Here is a 24,956-nt window from a genome sequence, read left to right as displayed (position 1 = left end):
AAATGAAATTTCCTTTTCGTTGACAATCAATATACATTTCCAAACCCAATGGTGGACTAAATCAAAATCTTTATTAGATAGACTTTGACTGGCAATGCAATTCTTCATGTTATATATATATATATATAATATGGTATAAAGTCAAAAATAGTGAGAGGACTCTAATGCATTCAATAAGCATTATGATCGAATGCGTTTGACCTTTGCAAGCATTTGATTTCGCCTGTCGATTGATTCGGTTGATTGTTGGATCGTCAGTACTCGGTCTCCCCCGCCACCCCTCAAACCATAGCAACATTTATCGTTCTCCTTAGCTTATGCCCATATACTCTTCGTTATTAAATTGCAAGTATGGCCTCAACTCCTCCCATAGGTTTGGAGTGCTGTCTGCAGTCATACTGCTGACGTCATCATCTATAATGGTTTTTATCGTGCCAAAAATTCTGTCGCATTTTCGGATCTAAATTATATACGGTTTTTAAGGGACCTCAATTCAGGAACTACCCCATAACATTTGTGTTGAGTCTCCATTCTCTCTCTCTCTCCCATGGCAAGTCAACTGCTCTCCGCGGTCGGCAACCACATCTCCCTCCCCGAGAGCTACGTCCGGCCAGAGTCACAAAGGCCTCGTCTCCACGACGTGATCAACGACACCAACATCCCCATCATCGATCTCGGCTCACCCGATAAGCAGCAGATCGTCGCGCAAGTCGCCGACGCCTGCAGGTCTTTCGGCTTCTTCCAGGTACGTTCCTGCCGTCTGCAACCTCGTACTTCCCTGCTGCTTTAACAAAGTGTTCACTGCTCTCTCTCTCTATACATATATATATGTATGTCTGTGTGCAGGTAGTGAACCACGGAGTGACGGTGGATTCGATGCAGAAGATGATGGGAGTGGCTTCGGAATTCTTTCACCTCCCACCGGAAGAGAAGGCGAAGTACTACTCCGACGACACCACGAAGAAGATGAGGCTGTCGACGAGCTTCAACATCAGGAAGGAGTCGGTCCGCAACTGGAGGGATTATCTCCGCCTCCACTGCTATCCGCTTGAGGAGCTCGTGCCCGATTGGCCTTCAAACCCCGCTTCGTTCAAGTAAGATTTCCCCATCCCTTTTTTCTTCATGTAATGCCATATTCATGTATCCCATAGGCAATGGATGGCCAACTGCTGTCTTCTTGTGACTTCACATGGTATGTCTGAGCCCTTTGGATATGCTCATCTACGTACTGTCTACTAAACCTTTCATTCTACATGTATATATGATTGCTACTTGTGAGTAGAGAAAGGCAATGTGTGTCATATGCACCATTTTATTTACGCACTCTGCATGCAGTACCATCTTTTGAGGGGAAGAAAACAATCTCTCCTGCTTTGTACGTGTTTCAGGGAAGTGGTGAGCGCTTACTGCAGGGAAGTCCGTCGACTAGGGTTTCGGCTGCTGGGAGCAATCTCTCTGAGCTTGGAACTGGAAGAGGACTACCTGGAAAAGATGCTCCGCGAGCAGGAACAACATATGGCAGTGAACTACTACCCGAAGTGCCCCGATCCCGAGCTCACGTATGGCTTGCCGGCTCACACCGACCCCAACGTCCTAACCATTCTTCTCCAGGATCCAAATGTGGCGGGGTTGCAGGTCCTCAAGGACGGCAGATGGATGGCCGTTCGTCCCCTACCCAACGCCTTGGTCGTCAACGTCGCTGACCAACTGCAGGTATCCCTCATCACATAAAATGTCATATATGATCAGAAGAAAGAGAGACATAGCCGTAGTGTTCTTCCGTGTCTCCACCTAATTAATGATCATTCGATCCTTCTGCGCACCTGGGAAAGAAAAGTAAAAGCAAATTGTTCTTTTTCTTCCCACTATCACTTAATTCTCCTTGAGATTTTCCAGGGATTGAACTTAATTTTCTTCTTAAACGTCTTCTTCATTTGGACGTAGCAGAAGATGTCAACGATGCCACGTTATCGGTCCCCACTGTTCCATTATCAGACCGAGTATCTTGTTCTTATCCGGACTGGAACACCCCGAGAGATATCGAGTCTTTGTGCTCCTCTTTCTCTTCTCTGACTGCGTGATCATCTTTGAATATGTTACGGTCCGAGAATTTGACTTCCATCAGCTCACCCCTTCCCTTTCCTTCTTCTCTGTGTAAAAAAGGTTAGGAATTAGACAAGGTAAAAGCTGTGCATACGTGAATGCAGGCATTGAGCAATGGAAGGTATAGGAGCGTGCGGCATCGAGCGGTGGTCAACTCCGACAAGGAGAGGATATCGGTGGCGTCATTCCTTTGCCCCGGCAACAGCGTGGTGATCAGCCCCCCAGAGAAGCTCGTGGGCGGCGACGGGTGTCGGGCCATGTACAGGAGCTACACTTACGAACAGTACTACGACAAGTTCTGGAGCAGAGCCCTGGACGAGCATTGCTTGGACTTCTTCAAACGCTGAGGGGAATCGAACAGGCATCGAGGAGACCAAGTGAGATTGCATCATCTACAATAAGGAGCGTTACGACATTCTCCATCGTTGTAATAAAAGAACATTATATATACGTGCTAAAAAGGGGCTCTCGAAACATTTCTACAGCATGATAATAGTTGCATAACACACCGATCTGCATCATTCTAGAACGTAGTCGAATTGATATCAAGGATGAAACCTTCCTTACAAAGAACAACTCTTATCCTAACAAGGATAATAAAGACAGACAGATGATGAGGTCAAACTTGGATGTCGGTCCAAGTTGAATAAAGCTCGTCTATTTGGCAAAGGATGAAGTGATTGGGCTCTCGATGAACGGCCTATAAATTAAATTGGGTCACATCAAAAGTAAAGCTACGTAAGGATGGTTCCCTTGTGGCAGAGTTCAACCTATATTTAAATTCGATATTTTGTTCTCCCACGAGAATGTTGGCTTTGGTGGCCATCCACACCACAATAAAAGCCATATGAGTTAAACATTCCATTTGAGATGCGAGTGTGAGAGACATAGTTGAATGATAGAAGTTTTAACTAGAAAGATCTTAAGATGGCACATCAGGCAGTGAACTGCATGGACTGGAAAAAGAATCCAAGAATATAAGAAAACATGACATCATGATAAATTGTTGGAATAATGTCTTTAAAATTGTCTCCGACTTCGTGACAAGATATAAACTTTCAGCCAATCAACAATGCTCACAATTTACCTCTGGGATTAGCAACAAGAAATGAGATATAGGATGGAAGGTAAAGTCAAGTTGCAAAACAAGTAATGGATGCATAGCCTTGTAGGGGTGGCTCATGATCACCGAGCTCACTGACCAAATTAAGCTATGCTTGGAACTAACGAGGTGAACTGAAAAGAGCTCGACTGATGATACCAGTTGCCTCGATGTAGCGATCCACACAACGCGAGATGCAACTGCTCTCACTTCCACTCAAGCTTGTTCCAGGCTTTGTGATGCACTTGGCAAAGCACTTGCTCCTTATAGTCTGTAGTGTAAATTCAGCACATAGACTTAGTAACACGAACAAGCAATAACTTGTCGAATAAAATTATAGCGAAAGTGGGCCTCAAAATGACAACCGGTAAAGATGCACAAGATCAACCCATTGTTCAGAACTTTTAACAAGTTTAGGTGATATGTGCATAAGAACAGTAACACTGTGAACATCAGTACCCATCAATCTAAAATCCCTCTCTGTAAAGCAGGAAAAGTGTATAGTTTTCTTTCTTTTCTGACGGTGCAAACTGATTATCAAGGCAACAAGTTTGAATGTAGATTTGCCACAAATGAACAAACTGTCCCTGTTCAATCTCATTCGGAGTCGGCATAACTGGCTATGATATCACAAAACTCTCTGCAGTTAATTCTGAGGCTGCAGTTGTTCTGGGTGTGCAGGAGGCTGCCATAAGGCACACTACAGAAAAGATGGAAAATTAAGAACGCTATCACTAATGGTCTCAAACTGTTTAAATCGTTTTGAGATATAGATTTTGTGCATATCTACAGAAATTCAAAGCGACCAGCATTTTTTTTTGCAAATTCTGCTAGGAAATATAGACAGGTCTTTTCCGAGGAAAACAATGGTTTCCGAGTAACTAAGGATCTGCATGCGGATGATATGCTTCACCAATGGTTCAGAAGGTTATTTGCTGTTTTTACTTTTTTTTACTAGGAAACAAGATCTCATGCAAAATTACATGTATGAAGTATTGAATATATAAAAAGGCACAAGTTAACTACAACTCTTCTTCCAGTTTATCTTCCAAGTAGCAACAGATCCACAAGGAATTTTAAGGGCAAAAGGGCTATATGAAAATCTAGTGCACTGACCATTTCACCTAAGAATAATCTTTATTTTATACATCTAATATGATTTTGCACAAATTAGTGTAGCAGTACCAACTTAGCACTAGTAAAAGGCAAATTTTAAGTGCATAATAGTGCCTAGACAAATTTTAATAGCTGAAACCATTACTATAAAACCATATCACTTGTTTCTAGTGCAATAATTTATAGCACACATTATTCAATGAAAACCTCAGAGAAATATCTAATTTTTAAACTGCTATTTCACAGAATAGCCACATAACAGTGAATCATAGCTAATCTAAAACCTCATGCTTCACAAAAAATAAACACACTTTTAAAAAAAAATATCTTACCACTTATATATTCTCAGTTTAATTGTATTCAAAGTCTACGATTTCATAGTTTCCTGGATTAGATGTTAAAAGTTTAGGTAGGCCACTGAAGATAGGGCGTGGACGTGCATTTGACCCTTTCATGGTTTAAGTTGCGAATTGTGTACACCCATCCTGGACAGTCCAATTGGAAAAGCCATCTTACTTTTTATTTTGTTTTCATCAGTTCTTTTTGCTCTTGACTTTTTTAACAGGCTCAAGAAATTGCTATGGATCAGCCCCTACACCAACAGAAACTTAAAAAAAGAAGAATTTGCATGATCCAGCAAGGAAAAGCTGAATGAAAGAGGTCAAGCATTCAAACTTACACAGCATTTCTAGAGATATAATCCAACAGTAAAACAACTAGGACAAACAAATCGATGGTAATGGAAATTTTAATAGTATATCTTCATCTAAAACAAAAAAAAGGTGATTTTTTAGCTTCCTTAAGTGCGCCATATACATGTGACTTCAGTATTACCCAGTTTGAAGATGAAGCTTTCGAACATAAGCCTTTTAAAAACTGAAATCATGAATGAACAAAGAGTACAACCATTCCTTAAGTAACCTGTCTCTTCCCAATGAACAAAAAAGTCCTTACGTTCAAATCATCGACAAATTAAGTGTCCTTGACAATGAATGCACCAATAACCTGTCTCTTCCCAATAATCATCAGCAAAAGAATGGCCAAAAATCTTAATGTGTGGCACACGAATAAAATTACCTAGAAAACCTAAATAGTGGCAATCTACTATATTGAAGAGAGACCCTAGATCGTAATAGAAAAGAAAGAAGAAAGAAACTCGTCTGACATCAACGCAAACAAGATGGAAGTGTTCTACTGCCGGTTTTTGTCCCGAAGAGACCGACTTCCCGGTGACTTGATCAAGATCGAATGGTATAGCTAGAGATAACATTAGGCAACCGTGTTTCAGAGAAGCAAATCGCAGTAACAAACTTAGCATCAAATCGAGAAGCAGATTCAAGAAGAAACAGGGTTACAAGCATCAAAACCAACGAAATCCAACTTGGAATCAAGGACTCCATAACTGACGGCGTACCTCGAAGAACTCTTCGGCGTAGGCCTGGGCGAGCTGGTTCTTGAGCTGGTCCATGAGGGCCTCGGCCGACGGCGCTGCCTGCTCCGACGAGGAGCCCAACGGCGAAGGAGACGAGAAGGGATCCATCGGCAGCGGAGAACCAACGAGACGTGGCGCTGGATTCTGCCGCAATCTTCTTCCCCCTTTCTTGGTTTCGCGAGTGAGCGAGCGAGGGAGAGCGCGAGAGGGAACGGAAACAGAGAAGAGACTTGACTAAAAACCCTAGTTTTGGGATTGACACTATATAACTGATTTTACATCTCTATCCTTTGAAAGTTCCGAAATAACATTGCTATTCCTATAAAATCTTGATATTATATCTCTCTAAATATTTAAAATGATATATATATATATATGGAACGTATTCTATTTTAAGATGTTTGAAAAAGTATTATCCTAAAAGGTCATAAATAGTTTCTCTTTTCTTTAGAAAGACTTCGTCTTTTACTAATATTTTATTTAAAATTTGAAGATTTAAGATAATATATATACTATTTTTTTAGAAAAAATGAAGAAAATAAAAAATATTGCACTTGATAATAAATTGATAATAAAATAAGTAGGGATTTTTTCTTTTAATAAGATGGCATAGAGGTAGGGAATTATTTCTTTTAATAAGACAACTCTTCGAATGAAGACAGTTCGATAATACAAATCCACAGCCCAACTAATTAATCTCACTTATATGCTGCTGCCTACATTGACCCATATAAAGCTATAAGAAAAAGAAATTTAGCTGAGACTATTTCTCTCAACTCTTGTAAAGTCAAAAATAAAATTAAAATTAAAATTAATTTGGGACAGAAAAAGGCATGTATTTATTGTTATTTATTTAAAAATAATATTAACTTAAAATGATGCTATAATGTCATAATATTTATTTCGGGCATAACAAAGATCCTTGTAAAGTCTAACAACTTTTCCTGTTGGGATCTATGTTTAAGCTTAATTATTTTTACTAAAGTGGTTAGTATTAGGAAAGATATTATTGAAAAAATAAATTATGATATCTTAATATTTTGATAATATATTATTATGATTTTATATTATAAAAATTATGATAATATATTATCATAAATCTCTTATGTTATGAAATGATTTAAATAAATATTATATATATATATATATATTATTAATTAAAAAATATATAATTATCGTATTTTGTAATCTCTCCTTGTGTATATAAATTTATATCCACAATCAATAGAATGCAAGCTAATCATTTTTGTCATAGTATTAGATCGATAGTTGCTTCAACGAGTTTTTCTTTCTTAGATCCTCTGGTTTACTATTGTTGCTTTGTGTTTCCTCTTGGTTGAAGATAATATTGTAATTTCTATTGAGCTTTGTACTTTAAGAAGCTTCACTTTCTTGTAAACTACTTCATTCCACTATTCAGCATGACCGATAATGCACCTTCAACCAAACACTCATCTTATATTATTCTCAAACTCTTATATTCTTGAAAATACTTTTATCTTCATTTAAAGTTACTGTCCAAGCTCCCCTTGAACTCATGTCCATAAATTATACATTTTGATAGACTCAATTTTATTCTCTTTTAATTAGTTATGATCTTTAAGGTTAAGTAGATGACACCAACACTTATCTTTAATTAATAATTAGAGAAAAAATTCTTACAATTATTGATCATAAATGTATATTTTTTAAATATACATTCGTCAAAATTATCTTTTAAGAACTGCTATCAGTATCTCTCTCTCTTTCCTCGTATTATTTTCAAGCTTCTAATAATGTATGCCAACCAAATTTAGGTCACCTTGCAACTTCAAGAAACTCTACTTAAGTTTTTTAAGGTCATATAATTTATTTCTGACTACATATAGACTGTCAAAACTTAAGCAAACACACTTGTTATGATTGATGCACCTTTTAACGATGATGAAATCATTTTTCATGTATTAAATGGTCTTGGTTCAGGTTATAATAAGATCTTGACCGTAATTTATGTTCGTGATAGTTTTATACCTTTTAAGAATTTCATGATAAGTTTATCTTTATGTGAAGCTTATCTTAAGCAAGATTCACTATATTCTCATGTTATTTTTATTATCATAAATTTTGCTAACAAAATTAATTCTAATAATAAATACAAGATCTACAACTAGTAAGATAATCGTTTAAATAATTATTCTGAAGGCAACAACATGCAACGATGCTATTACAAAAGCATCAATAGATCTAGGCAACAATTCAACAATAAAGTCAAATATCAAATATATGATATGCAAGGTGATATTGCTAAGAAATATCATTGCTTATAAGATGCTATTTCATTCCATGAATGTTTCAACCTTTATACCCACCATATTCTATATATTCTACTACATCACCTACTTGGTTTTTATTAACACCACTATATGCCTCATTTTGTTGCTCAATTCTTTCAACATTAATCAAACTAGCATGTTGGCTCTATGATTTCTCATCATATTATATTTGATTTGAATAATTTATTTTTTATTTATATTATAATGGTTCAAATGATATTATATTATGATATATAATGGTAAAGGTCTTAAAATAACTCATATTGGTTTTATAGACCTTCTCTCTTTCTCAAAATTATTTTTTACTTACTAATGTTACTTATGTTCTTTGGCCACTAAAGAATGATATAACCGTTTATAATATTCTTCTTTTAATATTTTAAATTATATTGTTTGTTCTTGATCTACTTTTATCATCATCATCTTGTCATCCCTTTTCGTGTAATTCATGCAAATATAATAAAATGTACAAACTTCTATTTTCTAAATCCTCTTTTATAAAACATATACTAATGTTTGAGGTCCTTCACCAATATAATCTCATAATAGATTTAACTACTATGTTATTTTTATTGATCGGTTATTTCCCATTAAAATAAAAATATGAAGTATTTATTATTTTTCCTAAGTTTAAACTTATTATTAAAAAATTCTTTTAACAATTCATTATTTTATTTTACTATGATTTTCTCGCCACATATATGGAATTTTAAAAGTTTCATAACTTTTTGAAATTAATGTAATCTCTTATTTTCTTATCCCTCCACATGCTTCTAAACATAATAAGATCGCGAAATATCATCATCAGCAAATTATCTAAACTGGTCTCACACTCTTTACTTAAGCTTCTTTATCTTTTTCATTTTGGTTTTATATATTTATCATATCAATTTATCTTATTAATCATATGCTTACTTTAAATCTTAACATGATTTCATAATTTGAAAAACTATTTTGATCTACTCCTATCATAATAAGTTATGTTTTTAGATGTCTATTTTATCTATTGTTAAAACCTTACGCGCATAATAAACTCGAAGTCTGATTAAAATCATGTGATTTTTTTATATTATACTAATCAAAATGTATTTAAATGTTTTGATCCATCAACTAAAAGAATTTTTATTTCTCATTTTGTTGATTTTATAAAATTTAATTTTTCTTATAAATCACTTAACTCTCTTTTACCTAGATTGACTTTGAATAACTTTATTGATTAGGTCCCCCAAATTTATAAGAAACCTCATATTAATATTCTCATTCAAAAACATTAACCCCATCCATCAATTCAAACACTTTATCTGCTCAGAACCTATTAAGTCCTCATTCAATGGTGCATGGTGAACAGTAGATTATCTCATCTATCCAATTACCTTAAACGAGTGTCACACATAAGGAGAATTCATAATAAGGTTTAGTTTCAATACTTTCAGTTTTAAAATTTTCTTATTTAATATGTCCTAGAGATGTCTTTGACACTATAACAATTCATTTTTTATTTAAATCATAATAAGATTTAGTTTCAATTCATGTTTACTAAATCTAAAAAAACTAAGTCTTTAAATCAAATAAATATATTTTTTTTATTTTTAAAACAATCTCAAAATTTTATTTCTAAGCTTTTTGCTCTCGACCAAGCCTTAAAAAATCTTAAATAGTAAACAATAATATTTGAAGAATATAATGCTTTATTAGATAATGGTATATGAGACTGTCTTATTATATCTAAGTCAAAACCTTGTAAGGCACAAATGGGTTTTCATATCAAACAAAATCGTAATAGCTCTTTAATAAGTAAAAAATAAGATTTATTGGAAAAAAATTTCATCAACATTTAGGCCCGACTATCATGACACTTTTAGCCCAATTATGAAGCCAACAATAATTTGTATTATTTTCTCTTACCTTCTCTAATAATTAGGGACTTTGACAGTTGGACGTGAATAATATATTTTTTTTATGATGATGATATACTTTTAAGTAATTTTTAAGCTTTATTAATTATAATATTTCTCAACATGTCTATAAGTTATGCACAATTCTTTATAGTCTCAAGCAAGCCACTCGTGCTTTGTATTATGAACTCCGAGCACATCTAGTTTTAATTGAATTTCATAATTTTCAATCTGATAATTTATTATTTATTATTATTATAAAAAAATAATCATATTTTAACTAGTTTATGTGGATGACTTAATTATTATTGATAATAAACCAATAATAATTCATTCAACGACTTAAAAACAAATTTTCTATTAAAGCTCTTAGGTCCCTCGGTTATTTTATTGGTGTTCAAGTCAACCATACAATAATGATTTATTTTCTTTATCAATAAAAGTATATTTATGACCTTCTTAATTGCACATACATACTTGAAGCTAATGTTGTTGCTACACTAATCTCTACAAGTATTCTTCTTTCCTTATTTGATAGTAGTAATTTTATTGATATCATTAAGTATTGCCAAGTTGTTGACGGTCTATAATATTTGACATTCACTTATCCGAACATTGCATATGTAGTAATTAGATTATTTCAATTGATGCACAAGCCTACTTTCAACCATTGAACAATCATTAAATTATTATCGATCATTGCTTACTTCTCCAAAAAAAACTCTCATTTGTTGTCTTATGCATTTTCGGATGTCGGATCCAAACTCTTAGGGTTTCAAGAAATAATAATATATTATATGATCTTCTATTATAAGAAATAACTATTGAATTATTTGTCACATTTTCTAATCCTCTATCTATATATTATAATAATATCGAGTGCAACATATCTATATCATGTATTTCATTCTCAATAAAGTACATAACTATCGATTTTCACTTTGTTTATGACAAAATTTGAAATGTTGAACTACCTATCTCTTATGTCTCATCTTTTGATTAGCTTGTAGATGCTCTTATCAAATCTTTGTTTCGATAGTAATTATTTTTCTTTCGGTCTAAGATTGATGTCTCCAGAGCACCATCTTGTGGGGGGTATATTAGGAAAGATATTATTGAAAAAATAAATCATGATAAGATTATCATGATCATCCTAATATTTTGGTAATATGTTATCATGATTCTAAATTATAAAAATTTTAATAACGTATTATCATTATTCTATCAAATAATGAATATCACAATATAAAAATGATTTAGATGAATATTTCATATTTATTATTGATTAAAAATTATATAATTATCATATATATATATATATATATATTTATTTGGTGTATATCCACTATCAATAAAATTCAAACTAATCATTTCTTCCCGTTATCACATTATATGTACAGTTGAACCTTTTGAACGTTCGATATAAGAGTGAGAAATCATAACTAATTAAAAAAAATGATCTGAGTTTCCACCTGTTGGTGAGGACATCTGAATGTTCTGACCAAACATCAGTATCTCTTATCTTTGATTCTTGTTCTACCAGCTGTGATCCCTTAATGGGGACTCTTCCAAAATGGCAGTATCAAATCAAATTTATTGTTCATTTCAACAAATATCTTATTAGTGCTTTATTTCTGTTCAACCCTTGTGGTAGAAGACCTGTTATAAGCATACACCATTTCTGTTTATAAGCTTGCCTACGTTCCAGTTGCATACTCGATCATCATTGCAGTTGGCCTGTAATAATTAAGAGTTTCCTGAGAGATTCACAATGATTCATGCCCACACTTCTCTGGTAATCAAAGGAGGTTCTGAAAAAGCACGGGCTTCACCCTCTTTTTTGTGCATTTGGTGTGTAATGATATGCATTGAGAGGGAAGTAATGATATGCATCATTTGTTTCAGCAGTGTTTGAGATGGGAGTCAAATGTGATGTTCCTGTTCTTACTTTCCAGCAGGAAAGTGTTGTACTGATCAGGATTGTTTAAGGGGGAAACATCCTGGATTCAAGTGGAAGATGTTGGAATCTGTTTCTTACAATATTTTGCTGAACAACTGGAGCTGCATTTTATATGATTTAGGTCTCTGATGGAAGCTAGCATGTAAATGCTGAAGCCAGCAAGGGCCATAACATTTAGCTCAGTTTTGAATGGTGCATTCCAGGTTTGTGGATTTCGATTGAAAGAAGGAGCTCACTCTTCTTCATTCCACCCCACAGGGCCTTGCAACATTCAGTGATAAACAGATAGATGGTACTCCTGCCACTGTTCTTTAAAAAAAAGTAGATTGTCTCTCCCCAAGACCAAAATGATGATCATGACTAGTGATCATAGTTATACACAGGAAAAAAGTTGAACTGCTACAGCTAAAGCTGATATTTCTAGCTAAAGAACTAATTTCTGTGAGCTCGATGGTCAGATCATAAAACCCAGTCACCAGATTATTTATTCTCCCTAGTGTTACTGTTTGAATTCTAACTTCGTCTCCGCTTAAGATTGTATGAAACATCATCTTCTAAAGTAGGTTTGCATAGAATCTAGTTTGCCAGTGAAGCTATTGATGTCTTCATAGGTATGGCATGTGGTTCTTATGATTACAGCAACATGAAGTGGAGCTAATTCCTTGATCACTGCACTGCATCACTACCAAGGCAACAAGGCAGGGAAAATGCCAGTGAAGCGCCCAAAATCCTGGACCTACTAATGAGTTTGGTAGCAGGCGGAAGGGCACAACTCTGAACAAGATGGAAATAGAACAGTAGACTCCAGAGAGGTTTCTCCCTCTTTACATCCTGCAGCTCTTAATTTCACCTAACCCACATTGTTTGATCTCTTCAAAGACATTATATATGTTTTTCTTTGCCTTGTGTCTGCCATGTCTTCTTGAGTCTTGACCCACATTTCAAGCATCGATAAGGGAAAGGACAGATACCAATGTAGAATTCCCTGCCTTGAGGATAAACTATTTCAAGGAGAACAAGCACTTGGGGCACAAGAAAACTATGATCAAAAGAAGGGTGCAGGGGAAACATGGAATACTTGGGAAGGAATATAATAACATGACGAAGGAAAAGTGATTCCTGGAATATCTTGTGCTGCCTGCCTTCCAGTAACTCTGTTCCCATCCTCCTTCCCTGTTTTAAATCCGCAACCCTCTGAGCCATGGGAAGAGACTTGAGCTCTTGGCTCTCCAACTTGTCTTTCGGATATCGAGGCGATCACCGCAAGAGTCGTAATCCGAGCATCTACTACGACAACCCCAGCAATAGCAGCAGCAGCAACGACTCCTACTACTACATCGAAGACAGCAACAATATGATCCGCAGGAAGATGGCCAAGGGAAGACCTCTTTCCTTGCAGGTTAGCTTTCGTCCCTTGCCTACTGTATTGTTTCATCTCTTATTTCATGAACACAACCTAAGAACAGAGAAAAAGGGAAGATCAGAAGGATGCTGCAAAACCTACTTGTTCTGAAGCATGAATCTTTTCACTGATCTGCTAATGTTTCCTTCCCACAATGTTCATTTGTGTTGTTTGTTCTGCGTCCGCTTTGCCCTCCTTCTTCCCTTTGGATAATAACCATGATAAGTAGATGAATCGTGTCTTCCACCTTAGATCTTGATATGTACTTTATCCGATTCGTGCTTCCAAGGGGGCAAGACGAGCTTTCTTTTGATCATCAACCCTTCCTTGTGCGCAGACCGTGGAGCTTAAAGTGAGGATGTGCTGCACAGGTTGCGAGAGGGTGGTCAAGCATGCTCTCCAAAAGCTTAGAGGTGACTGATGTCTGATGGTAGTCGATCTCTTTTTTACCAAGTTAATCACAATCAAACAATGATCTATAAGCCTCACAGCACTTTGTTCTTCATGCACATTCCGATCAACTAATTCACGAGATAGCTAATGGGAGAACACGTAAGTGCTGTTTGATCAGGCGTCGACTCGGTGGAGGTGGAGCTGGAGCTGGAGAAGGTGACGGTGACGGGATACGTCGACCGGAACAAGGTGCTCAAGGAGGCGCGGCGGAGCGGGAAGAAGGCGGAGTTCTGGCCCAACCCCGGCCTCCCGCTCTACTTCACCACCGCCAAGAACTACTTCCACGACGAGGACTCCTTCCGCAGCAGCTACAACTACTGGCGCCACGGCTACAACGGCGACAAGCACGGCCACGTCCCGGCGCCGCACCGGGGGGAGGACCGCGTCAGCAACATGTTCAACGACGACGACGTCAACGCGTGCAGCGTCATGTGAGGAGGGATGGATGCATCAGCATCGAGGACCACGAGAAATGATGGCGACTGCACCGGCCGTGATCATGCATACCGGTGCATGTGGAATAATGGAGTGATGTGTGTATGGCTTTCTGGGGACGTGGCAGTTCACGTGGAAAAAGATGTGTGGCAAAGCATGCAAGGGGTGTGTAATATGGATTTCCAATTTATTTACATTATAATATTCGAATGCTTTTCTTAACCGATGACATTATATATATATATATATAAACGATTTGACCATGGACACCAATGATCCGAGTGGTTGAATCAATACGATCGAAACTCGATTATTATTAATAAATATAGATTGATAATGATCGAATTTTAGTGATACGAGTGATTATGATAATGATTGAATTTTGATCATATTATTTGATAGACAAGCATGCCAGATGTTTCACCCTTATGTCGTTGGGTAGATTAGTATCGATCAGTCATTTTATTAATATGATAAGTATTAATTCTATTTATATGATTTTATATTCTTTAATAGAATTAGTCGAGTTTTGAGGCATACTAAATGATATACCTTGTTTGATACATATCACTTGAAACAGATCGATTCGATTATGATCGTTGGATCGACCAGTATGTATAGCACTTTTCGCATCGTATCGGACGGTTTGATCAGACCTATCTATTTATAATGGTTGTATATTCTTTAATGAATATATACATATCTATCCTTTTGATGTTTGGAAATAATGCAAATTTTGATATGACTACTTTTATCATCAGTAATTTAATTTAGTTAGGGTTAACATAACGTATTCACTATCTAAAATGGATTATACATTTTGATTCTATACATATGTTTGACTCAAATTTAGAGAATGAGTATGAAAATTAAAACTCAAGAGGGATATATGAATGTAAATTTGTCTTTTTCATTAACACTAATAATAAATATGAGATTATGCTTAACCCTACAATGAGTTCACTCCAACCCGACATCTTCCTCTTAAAGTCAATTGACCACTTCAGCCCATCAGCCACGGAGGCCCAGGCGGTACCGAGAGAGAGAGAGAGAGAGAGAGAATGGTGACGGGATCGCTCCTGGGGCTCAAACCCTGCACATCGCTGCCCTCAATTACTCCCCTAAATCGTCCGCCCGCTCCGAGAAACGCCCTTTCTTCTCCTGGTATGAAATCGATTCTTTGATCTTTTACCGGTGTTGGTGTTTGGTGGATAATTTAGCTTTCTTTCTCTTCTCGTTGCTCTGATTTTTCAGTTACGGCGGTCTCGGGTTGTCGGAACAACCAGTTCAATTGGAACCTAAGGTTTCACTGCCCCAAGCCTGCGATTCCGATCAGGAAGCAGACCACGGTGCGAAGAGACACCGTCGTTAGATCGGAGATAGCTGCTGCCGGGTTCCCTGATGACGCGGCAAGCTCCCTTTCAGGTTTGCTGAGAGAAAAATGTGTTTTTGGGTTTTTTGGAAATTTATTTTCTTTTTTCTAGGAACGTTGATATTTTATTTTAGAATCTTAATCGCAGCGAATCGATTATGATTATGTTACCAAGCATGCTGACAAGTTGATTTTTTTGTCATTTGGCTTTCGTGAATCATATTGATTACAAGTGGTTTGAGAAAATGCCCCAAAGAAACAGGAAACTCATTTCTTGAACTTTGGAAGAATCAATTATGTAAGTGACACCATGTCCTCTCCATTCTAGATGACATGATACACATGAAGATATTTAGAAGAAACAATTAAAAACCCATTTCTTGATCTCTGAAAGGAGGAAAAATAAGAATTTTAGAATGAAGACTGGGCCAAATGGATTTAATCATCTTGATTATATATTATATGAGAAATTTCATTGTAATTGCTAAATTTTAATTTCTCACAATTGGATGGGGTTTGCTGTTGATCAGAATTTCAATTGGTTTCAAGAATCAGAGGGATTTGCTTTTACTTTGTCACGGCTGTGTCTGCGATCTTTCTGTTTGCCGTAATGGTGGTGGTGCACCCATGTGTGGTCCTTTTTGATAGGCATCGGCGCAGGGCTCATCACTTGATTGCAAAGATTTGGGCAACAATGACTATTGTTCCGTTCTATAAATTTGAGTTTGAGGGGATGGACAATTTGCCTCCTCAGGACACCCCAGCTGTGTATGTCTCTAACCACCAGAGCTTCCTGGACATATACACTCTTCTGACACTTGGAAGGAGCTTCAAGTTTATAAGCAAGAGAAGCATATTTCTGTTCCCGATCATCGGATGGGCAATGTTCCTCATGGGTGTAATACCTCTTCGCAGAATGGATAGCAGGAGCCAGTTGGTAATTGTTTTACTAATGTTTCAATTTTTCTGGGGTCATTGTTCTCGAGATATCTCAGTTTCTGTTAGATACATCAAATTAGTGTTTTCCAATATGTAAACTATTTAAGTATTTGCCATGAAAATTTTAATCAGTCACTTTGAATTTAAGGTTTAATGATATAATCAATAATAGTTTGCCCTCATTCTTTCTAGATGGATCTAAATCCAAGATATCTTTTCACCTTCATGATACCCTTGTTATTTTTTTTTCCTTGCACAAAGGGAATTACAGATGTCCTGGTTCCTATTTAAACTGGAAATTTTATGAGAATCAGTAGAAGGGTATTTTGTACGCAGACTTCCATTTTGCTGATTCTCTTATGTTGCATTATTTTATTACATGTATTTTATTTAATCTTGTCATTGTTTGCAGGATTGTCTCAAGCGTTGCATGGAATTGGTGAAGAAGGGAGCATCTGTTTTTTTCTTTCCAGAAGGAACTAGGAGTAAGGATGGAAAGTTAGGTGCTTTCAAGGTGAAATTTGTAGGCTCCATTTAAAGTCATTAAATGTGATTATGTCAGTGGAGTTTCTGAAATGAGTTGGCTTAATTATTGACCTTGTAGAAAGGGGCATTTAGCGTTGCTTCAAAGACTGGTGTGCCTGTTGTGCCCATAACCCTTATGGGAACTGGAAAGGTTATGCCTGCAGGAGAGGAGTGTATGATAAACTCAGGTTCAGTGAAAGTTGTAATACACAAGCCTTTAGATGGAAAAGATGCAGACAAACTCTGCAATGAAGCTAGAGATTCAATAGCTCAAACACTTTTGCTTCATGGCTATGGAGTACATTGAAATAACTAGATACTACTGAATTTCGGACATCTCATGTTGATGTTTTCACTTTGTCGAACACTTTCAGGTATCCTTTTTTTTTTTTTTAATTCTGTATAGGGAAGTTCTTTGTCGAACCCTTTCAGGTAATTTTTTTTTGTTTTATATTCTGTATATGAAAGTACACCATACATCTTTATATTGCTCAAACAAGTAAACAGAGGTGCTAAAATTAACAACTGAACCAGACATGTAATTTATATCCTAGTTTGTTTTCTTTATTCCCTTGTTATGAGCTGAAGCATATGTTACATGATTCCACATATAGCTTTGAGACTTTCATTTGTGCATTGACTGCGGAGCTGAAATTTTGTTTCATTTCCCTGATAAAGGCGATGTGCCGTTTAATGTTTTACAACTGGCACCATCAAACCACAATCATGGAGCAATCTCTGAAAAGCTTTCATGTGGTCTGATCTTGCTGACCAGAATTATGTGGAAAGCTCTCTATAATAGAACCTTATTGAGTATCATTAATTTTAGTTCAATGGAAATAACTATACTAGAATTATGGTTTTCATAACCGTGTTGCTTTTTCACTGCTTACACTTTCAGTTGCAAGATTATGATTTATCGTCGCTAGGCTTTTTAGCTAATGTTTGTGGGGTTCTCGGTTCTGTAATTGGCTCTACAGTACCTACGTGAATCTAACAATACTGAATATGGGTGTTCAGGTTTTGAGCATTGCCATTTGTAATTATGGTGTCCCATTTGATTGCTTACATATGAATAAATAATTTTCAGCAAACTTAAATTTTAGTTAGCCCATGCCATACTGCATATTTATAATTTGTTCATGGCTTGTCCGAATCGCAGGAGTAGCATCTTCTGACTCTATGGAGGGTGAACAAACTGCACAAGAATAAGAGGAAACATGATATGCTTTTAGAAGCACTACCTGTTGCAGAGGCAGTGAGGACTACTGGTTTAACCGGGAATTCTGGCGAGTGAAGTTAGTTTCAAAGTAATGAATTAGAATTCCTAGTTTTTCTTTTGAAGAAATTCTGAGACTCTTTCTTTACTAAGAGTTTTCCTAGTCTTCCTTCTCTTATCCACATTAGTAATGTGGAAAGGTATATGAATAAATGGTTTCTGACTCCTAAAGCCGATATGGCGGCGAATATGTTTTCTTTCTCTATATATATCTTTGCTGTAAATGATATCCTGGTTTACGAAGTAACTCATTATTCAGAGCTCTCTCAAATTTATACATGTTTTAAAATGATTTAGTGAGTTATTGACAATTTAAATTTTGGATTTTTTTTTTTTGCTCGCCTGGAGGAAAGTTTTCATCAGCTGATGTTTAGAAGAGGATATTGTTTTCATATAATACAATATATGAGTACATTATTGCTGTATAATTTATTATTTTTTCTCCCAAATAAGGTCATTTGTATCATGTATTTTTTGCCACAAATAATTATATATATAATCAAATTTGATCATCAATTTGATATGATAAAATTGATTTGACCCGACCTACTTTCATGTTTAAAAAATGAATGATCATTGAGGATTTAGGGCTTGTAGAAGGAAGAATTTTTTTTTTGTAAAAATTATATGTCTCATATTATTCCTTTTTTTTTGTAAAAATTATACCATGATGGTTTTTTCGACAACACTAATATGTATTCGTTTACTTTAGGCATCAAAAATCGATAAAGAAAAGATTGGCCTTATAATCACGTAGTCAATAAGTGTATGTTTTCTTAGATGTCATTCTGATTAGTATATGTTTTTATTGTCATTATCCAAAACTGATATGACAAATGCAATAGATGTAGATGTTGATTGGACTCGACGTTGAACCCCAAACAATCGAAAGTAATGCGAGAGAGACGTTCTTCTCCCTATGCTGTCCAAGAATACTACCTTCTCCTTTGTTCTTGCTCTCTATAACAGCGTGTCAAAATTGCTCCATGGTCACAAATGACATGTATTGAGCTTGTATCTGACTCAAGTTCAATCAGGCCGCAGCTACACCGAACCGGTTTGGACCGGAATCAATTACGGTTTCCTGTTGGGCTAAGCAAGCTTTGGCCCACGTAAAAATACGTCCACGGATTGTATGATTCTAGAGTTTGCTGTCTTATGCCCAGCAGGAAATCCTTCAGTGCGCGCGACCTATATATATCTGCCGGTCCCGAAACCCTAGTGCGCAGCGAAAGGAGCGGCTAAACCTAAGCGAAGCAGCCGTCCCTCCACCAAGAACGCCACAGCCAACGCCGCCGACATGGGCCGCGTCCGGACGAAGACGGTGAAGAAGTCGTCGCGCCAGGTCATCGAGCGGTACTACTCGCGGATGACCCTGGATTTCCACACCAACAAGAAGATGCTGGAGGAGGTGGCCATCATCCCCTCGAAGCGCCTCCGCAATAAGATCGCCGGATTCTCTACCCACCTCATGCGCCGCATCCAGCGCGGCCCTGTCCGCGGCATCTCCCTTAAGCTCCAGGAGGAGGAGCGCGAGCGCCGCATGGACTTCGTCCCCGACGAGTCCGCCATCAAGGTCGACCACATCGAGGTCGACAAGGATACGGTCGACATGCTCGCGTCCCTTGGTATGACCGATATCCCCGGCGTCGAGCAGCAAGCCGATGCGCCCGCCGCCCCTACTTACCCGTACCAGTCGCGCCCCGGCGGCGGTTATGGCGCTGGCCGCAGGAACTGAGACGGGATCTTGGCACAGCGGGCTCGATCTTTTCCGAAAACAAGTTCCCTTTTAAGGATTATATCGCTTAAAGTTTAGATTTTTGTGTGGATTGTGGTTACTATAGCCATGCGGACATCCTCTTTTGATATCTGTATTTGATTGCTTAAAATGGTTTGTCTACAATCAAGTAGCTTATCTTGCATTGTGCTTGCGTTCTAACCTTTTATGCTTGGTTTTCTCATGTGCTTTAGATTTTTCTTTTTTCATTGTGCATTTGGGATAAACAAGTTCTTTTCTTTAAAGTAGTGATGATTTGCAGCAGGATCTATGAATCTATTAGTTTGCTGATTACTATTGAGGCACAAGACCATGTTCTAACTTTATATCTATCATAAATTTTGTTTTCTGTTTGGCACTTCTTAGCTTTCTGTGGATTTTTAAATGCTTAATAATAGTAGCTAAGTAATCAATTCAAATAATAAATGTAAAATTCACTCTCAGGTCTGTTAGAAATACAAAATTTTTAATCAAGCCAATAGTTATTCACCAAAAATCCAGAACGAGTGTGATCTAATACATTCATATTTTGGAATTTCTAATTTCTTCTAGATAATAGTTAGCTGATTTGTTTTTGCTAATGAGGACTCCTTTGCACATAGTTAACTGGACAAGCAATTGAGAAATGGAATGGTAAGATGGAGGGGGTGGGCAGAGATCTAGCTGATGGGAGAGAGAATACCCCTTAATGTTGCTGATTGCAGGTTGTAGATTGCTGCTAGTTGATTCAGTGTCGACGGTAAGACGAAACAAGGGACAAGGACTATGAGAACTAGTGCATCTCCGCTCTTATTAAACACGTCTTTGATTGCCTGGTTTACACTGTCTCACTGGTTTCAGTTTGTAAAGTGTCTTTTTTATCATCGATTGTTTTGATTCATTCAAGTTTTAATGCCCTTATATGAGGGGTAAATCACTAACAAAAAATTATTGACCTAATGGTTTTACTTAGTCTTGCTACTGTAGTTTCTTGCAATGATATACGTTTGCACCTCTATAATGTTTTGTTTGCTCCCCTGAGTTGTGGATTTACTGGTCCAGGGTGTGAATGCTCAAATCCTTCTCTCTTATCGATTAAATTGACTTGCATTGATACATGTTTGCACCTCTATAACGGGGGTCAGTGGTTTTACTGGTCCAGGGTATGCATGCTCAAATCCTTCTATCTAATTCGTTAAATGTGCAGGGAATTCGATTAGCTGAACTTAAAATTGACTTGTGTTCAGCTTGCATATGTGGTATGGTTTCACTTGTTGAACTTGCAGCTTCTTTTACCACGTTTTTTTCTTTTCTGACTGTTTTCAATAATGATTCTGTGGTAGAACTTGTTACTTGGAGCATTTTTCATGTTGAACTATGGCTGTGGTGTCTCTTCAAGACATCCTTGTGAGAGATTTCCTGCACCTATCCTGAGGCATTTCGTGGCATTGAGATGCTGGTTTCTTTCCCTTGCTGGCTTTAAGTGTTCACTTGTTTGATTAATTGTTCTATTTGATTCTTCCCATTTGTTAAATAAAGGATTGAATCATGTATATTATTACCAGGCAAATCAGTTCAATGACTGAAGACCATACAGAGTTTATTGGATTGTTGTATGGCTGATAGAGACCAAGTTTTTATCTTTGCAGAGCACCAACGTAAGATGATGCAAAAATATGCACGCTTCTTTTGCTTCTTGGCATATCCCTTTGCATCTAAAGCCCATTTAATAGCCCCATATTAGATTGATGGATGCCATAATCCGATTTGACCCTATATATATATATATATATATATATATATATATATATATATATATATATATATATATAGAAACAAATAGAGAACTTTTCTTAGATTCGAGACCAAGTAACATGTGTGTGAATCTGGATAGTTATTCTCCTAATCTTATCCATTTCTCAACCCGGTTAACGGGACCTAATCGGGTTCGATAGGTACAAAAATCCGACCCGGTATGAGCCAACGTGGAGCGATAGGGACAAGGAACGTTTGGTGTTCCGAACGCTTCCCGGCCCAAGATTTTGTGCCCTCAGTAACAAACTCCTCGTGGGTCCCACAGAAGGTAAGGTAAGGTTCGTGGGAGAAATGTGGGGACGCGTTCTCCAACTCCTTCCAAGTTTAACTGTAGTCTATCGCCCATTTTGTCGAGATCCAAATGCATTCTTATCTCTCACTCACTCTCTCAACGCCTCCGTCGTTTCGGCGTGGATCGAAGCGGAATGGTCGGCCTCCTTAGCTCAAATCTCGTGTTTTCTTTTTGACCTTCGGGTTGCTTTCATTGTGCGATCCGTGATTCGTGATTCAGGTAGAGTAGAATCTCTTGTTCCCCTGATTTGTCTGCTCTGTGAACTCCTCTTAAAGATTCTGTTTTGTAGTTCTAAAGCAGTCGCGCGAGTTGTCTTCGTCATTTCTGGTATTGATTCGGGAAAGCAATAAACCAAATCTTGTACCTTTATTTGACATTGACAGTTCCCCCTTTTAAAAGTTTGGTTTTTGGCACCAGTTTTCGCGACGCGTTGCTTTATTCGGGTGTTTAGGAGCAAGGACAAGAATCTAGATATGAGATTTCTAGTTCGATATTTGAACAACCATGAGCAGTGTTGTTGCTCATGGCTGTAATGTTTGATGTCTTGAAACTTCTTTTCCATTTTTGAAATTTGTTTTCTTCCTATCTAACCTAATCCAGCAGATATTTCACAGCTGGCTTGCGAAGTCGAAATTTTCTTCCTGATGATCTGGTTTGTGATTTGGTGGAGCATCCGGAATCCAGGCTATGCTGCTTTTGCGTCTCAGGTGCAATGAACCAACACAGCGCACTCGGTTGATGTTCATGCACTTAAGTCCTTTTTTGTTAGTTTCTTGTCCCGTTGGTAAGAGCCTTATTTCTTCTCCCTCGGTTGTTTTTTTTTTTTTTGGATTTCGAGTAAGGAAAGAATTTAAAGGTATTTCATTCTCTTTATCCTAGATTTTTGAATTCTTGGATTTGTTGGAGGAAGGAGATTAAAGGAAAGCTCTAAAAGGTGGATTTGAGGCATCAAGGAGTGATTGTGTCGCTAAGAATCAATGCTGAATGTTGAAGGTGGTGGAATGGAGCAGAATCGGCACGAAGATTGTTCTCAACCCTGTTCAAATTTGTGCCCTAATCATAGTTCACAGTGTGATTCTTCCTCTCAAAGTGGTGAGGAAAAGGGAGGAGGGCCAGGTCAGACTTCACAGGCAATTCACATGGGTGGGGCAGTGGATTCTCCTGATCTTATCGTTGTGATCACTCAGCCAGAGGAGGTTCCACTCCCCGGCATGAGCATCTCCCAGAGTAAAGCTTCAGAAGGCGACGAGAAAATCGGTATGATGGCTGCTACATCTGCGGTTACTTCTCTGAAGGTTTTCTTGCCGAGGAGTGAGAGTTACAAGGATCAGTGCAGGTATCATGCAACTTTACCATCTAACTTTGTTTTATCGGATCACATTGTATGTCTTGTTTCGAATTAGGCTGATGAATGCAGTTTATTATTATTTTTATACAAATTTCAGTATAATAAGCAACTTATGCCTTTATTCTTTTCTCTTCATACTCATGATTTCTTCTGTTGTTAGAAGGTCACTGAATGTAAATAAACATTATACCATAAACAAAATATTTTCTTAAATAAGGAATCCTTGGCACATTTTTATATTTGCACATCACAAGGTGAAGATATGTCCATCTGGAGGAGAATATGATCGACTTAATAATGCATAATACCTCGCATTTAATGCTCTAGCGTCAGTAAGCTTTTTTTTTTCCTCTCTTGTCCAAATCGTATATGCATTCAATCTTTTGAGAGTTTTTTTTTTTTTGCTTTTTCAGGTGTGTTAGACAAATTTAGAAAATTTTGATCACTGGCTGTATGTTGAAACAGGAATGATTATAACACCAACAATCAGCAGATCTTATAGTATAAATGAAACAGTGATTTGCTGTTTTAGAATATCATCTTTTAAGCAACAGAAATATCTAATTTGACTGACAAATTATAATTTATTTATGTGCATTCTGATGCTTGTATGACCTTAGTGCAAACCCATCTAATATTAAGTATGAACTATATTGCTGATATTTCGGATTGTCATTCAAAGCCCTGAATTACTTTGTATTTTCAAAGTCTAGCTTAACTTAATGCACCAGATTTACTCGAAAATGTTCAGGTTACCTTATATGTTTCTGATGACTGACCAGTTCCTCATGTCAGTATGGTTTGCTTTTCTGCTCATGCTGTTTATTTGGATGCTTCAGTTTCTCCATAGTGCCATTATAATGCTGATGCAGGATTTATGATGTTTTTTACTTGAACAGAGTTTGTCAACAGCAAACAGAAGAACCACTGATTGATCTTGGGTGCAGATGTCGAGGTGAGCTTGCAAAAGCACACAGCTCTTGCATACAAATTTGGTTCCGTACTAAAGGCTCAAATCAATGCGAGATATGCCAGTATGTCATCCACATACAAATGCATCCTTGTCTTTTAATTCTTGGTAGGATTAGTATCTCAAATTAAAACCTTTTTCTGCAGGCAGGTGGCAGCAAATGTGCCATTTCCAGAGCCCCAGTCAAGTGTAAGTGCACCTTATATAAATTTTAGCATCTGATGGACCGGTTAGTGTTGTTTGGCATGTCTCAATATAATATATACCTGATTTGTTGTAGCAATTAAGATTCACTGCTTGCTTAAATTTTCATGGAGCAGACAAGTTACTGGATTTGGAGGGTAAATTCAGGTCACAACAGGGGGCAACAAGAAAATGAAAGAGTATGTATGACATTATATTTCAAGTTGAACTGCATGTTCTTAATTTTGCAACTGTACCATCCCGCTA

General features: G+C 37.0%; 6 protein-coding genes across 8 annotated transcripts in view; 5 read left to right on the top strand and 1 right to left on the bottom strand.

Moving 5' to 3' along the window:
* The first annotated feature begins 531 nt into the window (after positions 1-531).
* LOC103978724 (flavanone 3-dioxygenase 2) lies at positions 532-2,584 on the top strand. The gene is made up of 4 exons (XM_009394662.3): positions 532-745; positions 847-1,094; positions 1,389-1,713; positions 2,208-2,584. The coding sequence occupies exons 1-4, from the start codon at positions 548-550 to the stop codon at positions 2,448-2,450; spliced, it is 1,014 nt and encodes a 337-aa protein (XP_009392937.2). The 5' UTR covers positions 532-547; the 3' UTR covers positions 2,451-2,584.
* A 497-nt stretch (positions 2,585-3,081) lies between these two features.
* On the bottom strand, positions 3,082-5,980 carry LOC103978808 (mitochondrial import inner membrane translocase subunit Tim13). Its single transcript, XM_009394781.3, has 2 exons — positions 5,736-5,980; positions 3,082-3,476 (listed from the first exon to the last, which is right to left on the bottom strand). The coding sequence occupies exons 1-2, from the start codon at positions 5,859-5,861 to the stop codon at positions 3,327-3,329; spliced, it is 276 nt and encodes a 91-aa protein (XP_009393056.1). The 5' UTR covers positions 5,862-5,980; the 3' UTR covers positions 3,082-3,326.
* A 7,065-nt stretch (positions 5,981-13,045) lies between these two features.
* Positions 13,046-14,432, top strand: LOC135610292 (heavy metal-associated isoprenylated plant protein 44-like). The gene is made up of 3 exons (XM_065104634.1): positions 13,046-13,319; positions 13,660-13,735; positions 13,894-14,432. Exons 1-3 carry the CDS (start codon positions 13,122-13,124, stop codon positions 14,208-14,210), a joined length of 591 nt encoding a protein of 196 aa, XP_064960706.1. The 5' UTR covers positions 13,046-13,121; the 3' UTR covers positions 14,211-14,432.
* A 760-nt stretch (positions 14,433-15,192) lies between these two features.
* Positions 15,193-18,583, top strand: LOC135610291 (1-acyl-sn-glycerol-3-phosphate acyltransferase LPAT1, chloroplastic-like). Its single transcript, XM_065104633.1, has 6 exons — positions 15,193-15,374; positions 15,465-15,635; positions 16,113-16,519; positions 16,934-17,035; positions 17,126-17,420; positions 18,209-18,583. Exons 1-5 carry the CDS (start codon positions 15,272-15,274, stop codon positions 17,351-17,353), a joined length of 1,011 nt encoding a protein of 336 aa, XP_064960705.1. The 5' UTR covers positions 15,193-15,271; the 3' UTR covers positions 17,354-17,420; positions 18,209-18,583.
* A 961-nt stretch (positions 18,584-19,544) lies between these two features.
* Positions 19,545-20,247, top strand: LOC135610293 (small ribosomal subunit protein eS17-like). Its single transcript, XM_065104636.1, has one exon. The coding sequence runs from the start codon at positions 19,626-19,628 to the stop codon at positions 20,061-20,063; it is 438 nt and encodes a 145-aa protein (XP_064960708.1). The 5' UTR covers positions 19,545-19,625; the 3' UTR covers positions 20,064-20,247.
* A 1,784-nt stretch (positions 20,248-22,031) lies between these two features.
* The window catches only part of LOC135610290 (uncharacterized), a 4,033-nt gene continuing 1,108 nt past the window's right edge, over positions 22,032-24,956 (top strand). Inside the window, exons 1-6 of one of the 3 annotated variants that reach the window (XM_065104632.1) lie at positions 22,032-22,324; positions 22,803-22,972; positions 23,068-23,524; positions 24,436-24,570; positions 24,653-24,695; positions 24,827-24,889. In XM_065104632.1, the coding sequence (XP_064960704.1) occupies positions 23,166-23,524; positions 24,436-24,570; positions 24,653-24,695; positions 24,827-24,889 (600 nt within the window). In that variant the 5' untranslated portion in view covers positions 22,032-22,324; positions 22,803-22,972; positions 23,068-23,165. Of the gene's footprint in view, positions 22,408-22,791; positions 22,973-23,067; positions 23,525-24,435; positions 24,571-24,652; positions 24,696-24,826; positions 24,890-24,956 lie in introns of all 3 variants that reach the window. The other 2 variants (XM_065104630.1, XM_065104631.1) reach the window with 2 other exon arrangements.

Source organism: Musa acuminata, chromosome BXJ2-4, assembly GCF_036884655.1.
Source record: "Musa acuminata AAA Group cultivar baxijiao chromosome BXJ2-4, Cavendish_Baxijiao_AAA, whole genome shotgun sequence".
Lineage (NCBI taxonomy): Eukaryota > Viridiplantae > Streptophyta > Magnoliopsida > Zingiberales > Musaceae > Musa > Musa acuminata.
The sequence above is the reverse complement of the archived record's forward strand: the minus strand, read 5'-3'. Positions and strand labels throughout refer to the sequence as shown.

What these genes read in the sequence shown, in the direction of transcription:
- LOC103978724 (XM_009394662.3), top strand. Translation starts at nt 548, where the DNA reads ATGGCAAGTCAACTGCTCTCCGCGGTCGGCAACCACATCTCCCTCCCC. An exon ending in GGTCTTTCGGCTTCTTCCAG is followed by an intron (nt 746 to 846) that starts GTACGTTCCTGC and finishes GTCTGTGTGCAG; the next exon opens with GTAGTGAACCACGGAGTGAC. An exon ending in ACGTCGCTGACCAACTGCAG is followed by an intron (nt 1,714 to 2,207) that starts GTATCCCTCATC and finishes ACGTGAATGCAG; the next exon opens with GCATTGAGCAATGGAAGGTA.
- LOC103978808 (XM_009394781.3), bottom strand. Translation starts at nt 5,861, where the DNA reads ATGGATCCCTTCTCGTCTCCTTCGCCGTTGGGCTCCTCGTCGGAGCAG. An exon ending in ACGCCGAAGAGTTCTTCGAG is followed by an intron (nt 3,477 to 5,735) that starts GTACGCCGTCAG and finishes TTTACACTACAG; the next exon opens with ACTATAAGGAGCAAGTGCTT.
- LOC135610292 (XM_065104634.1), top strand. Translation starts at nt 13,122, where the DNA reads ATGGGAAGAGACTTGAGCTCTTGGCTCTCCAACTTGTCTTTCGGATAT. An exon ending in GAAGACCTCTTTCCTTGCAG is followed by an intron (nt 13,320 to 13,659) that starts GTTAGCTTTCGT and finishes CCTTGTGCGCAG; the next exon opens with ACCGTGGAGCTTAAAGTGAG. An exon ending in TGCTCTCCAAAAGCTTAGAG is followed by an intron (nt 13,736 to 13,893) that starts GTGACTGATGTC and finishes CTGTTTGATCAG; the next exon opens with GCGTCGACTCGGTGGAGGTG.
- LOC135610291 (XM_065104633.1), top strand. Translation starts at nt 15,272, where the DNA reads ATGGTGACGGGATCGCTCCTGGGGCTCAAACCCTGCACATCGCTGCCC. An exon ending in CGCGGCAAGCTCCCTTTCAG is followed by an intron (nt 15,636 to 16,112) that starts GTTTGCTGAGAG and finishes GCTGTTGATCAG; the next exon opens with AATTTCAATTGGTTTCAAGA. An exon ending in GAAAGTTAGGTGCTTTCAAG is followed by an intron (nt 17,036 to 17,125) that starts GTGAAATTTGTA and finishes TTGACCTTGTAG; the next exon opens with AAAGGGGCATTTAGCGTTGC.
- LOC135610293 (XM_065104636.1), top strand. Translation starts at nt 19,626, where the DNA reads ATGGGCCGCGTCCGGACGAAGACGGTGAAGAAGTCGTCGCGCCAGGTC.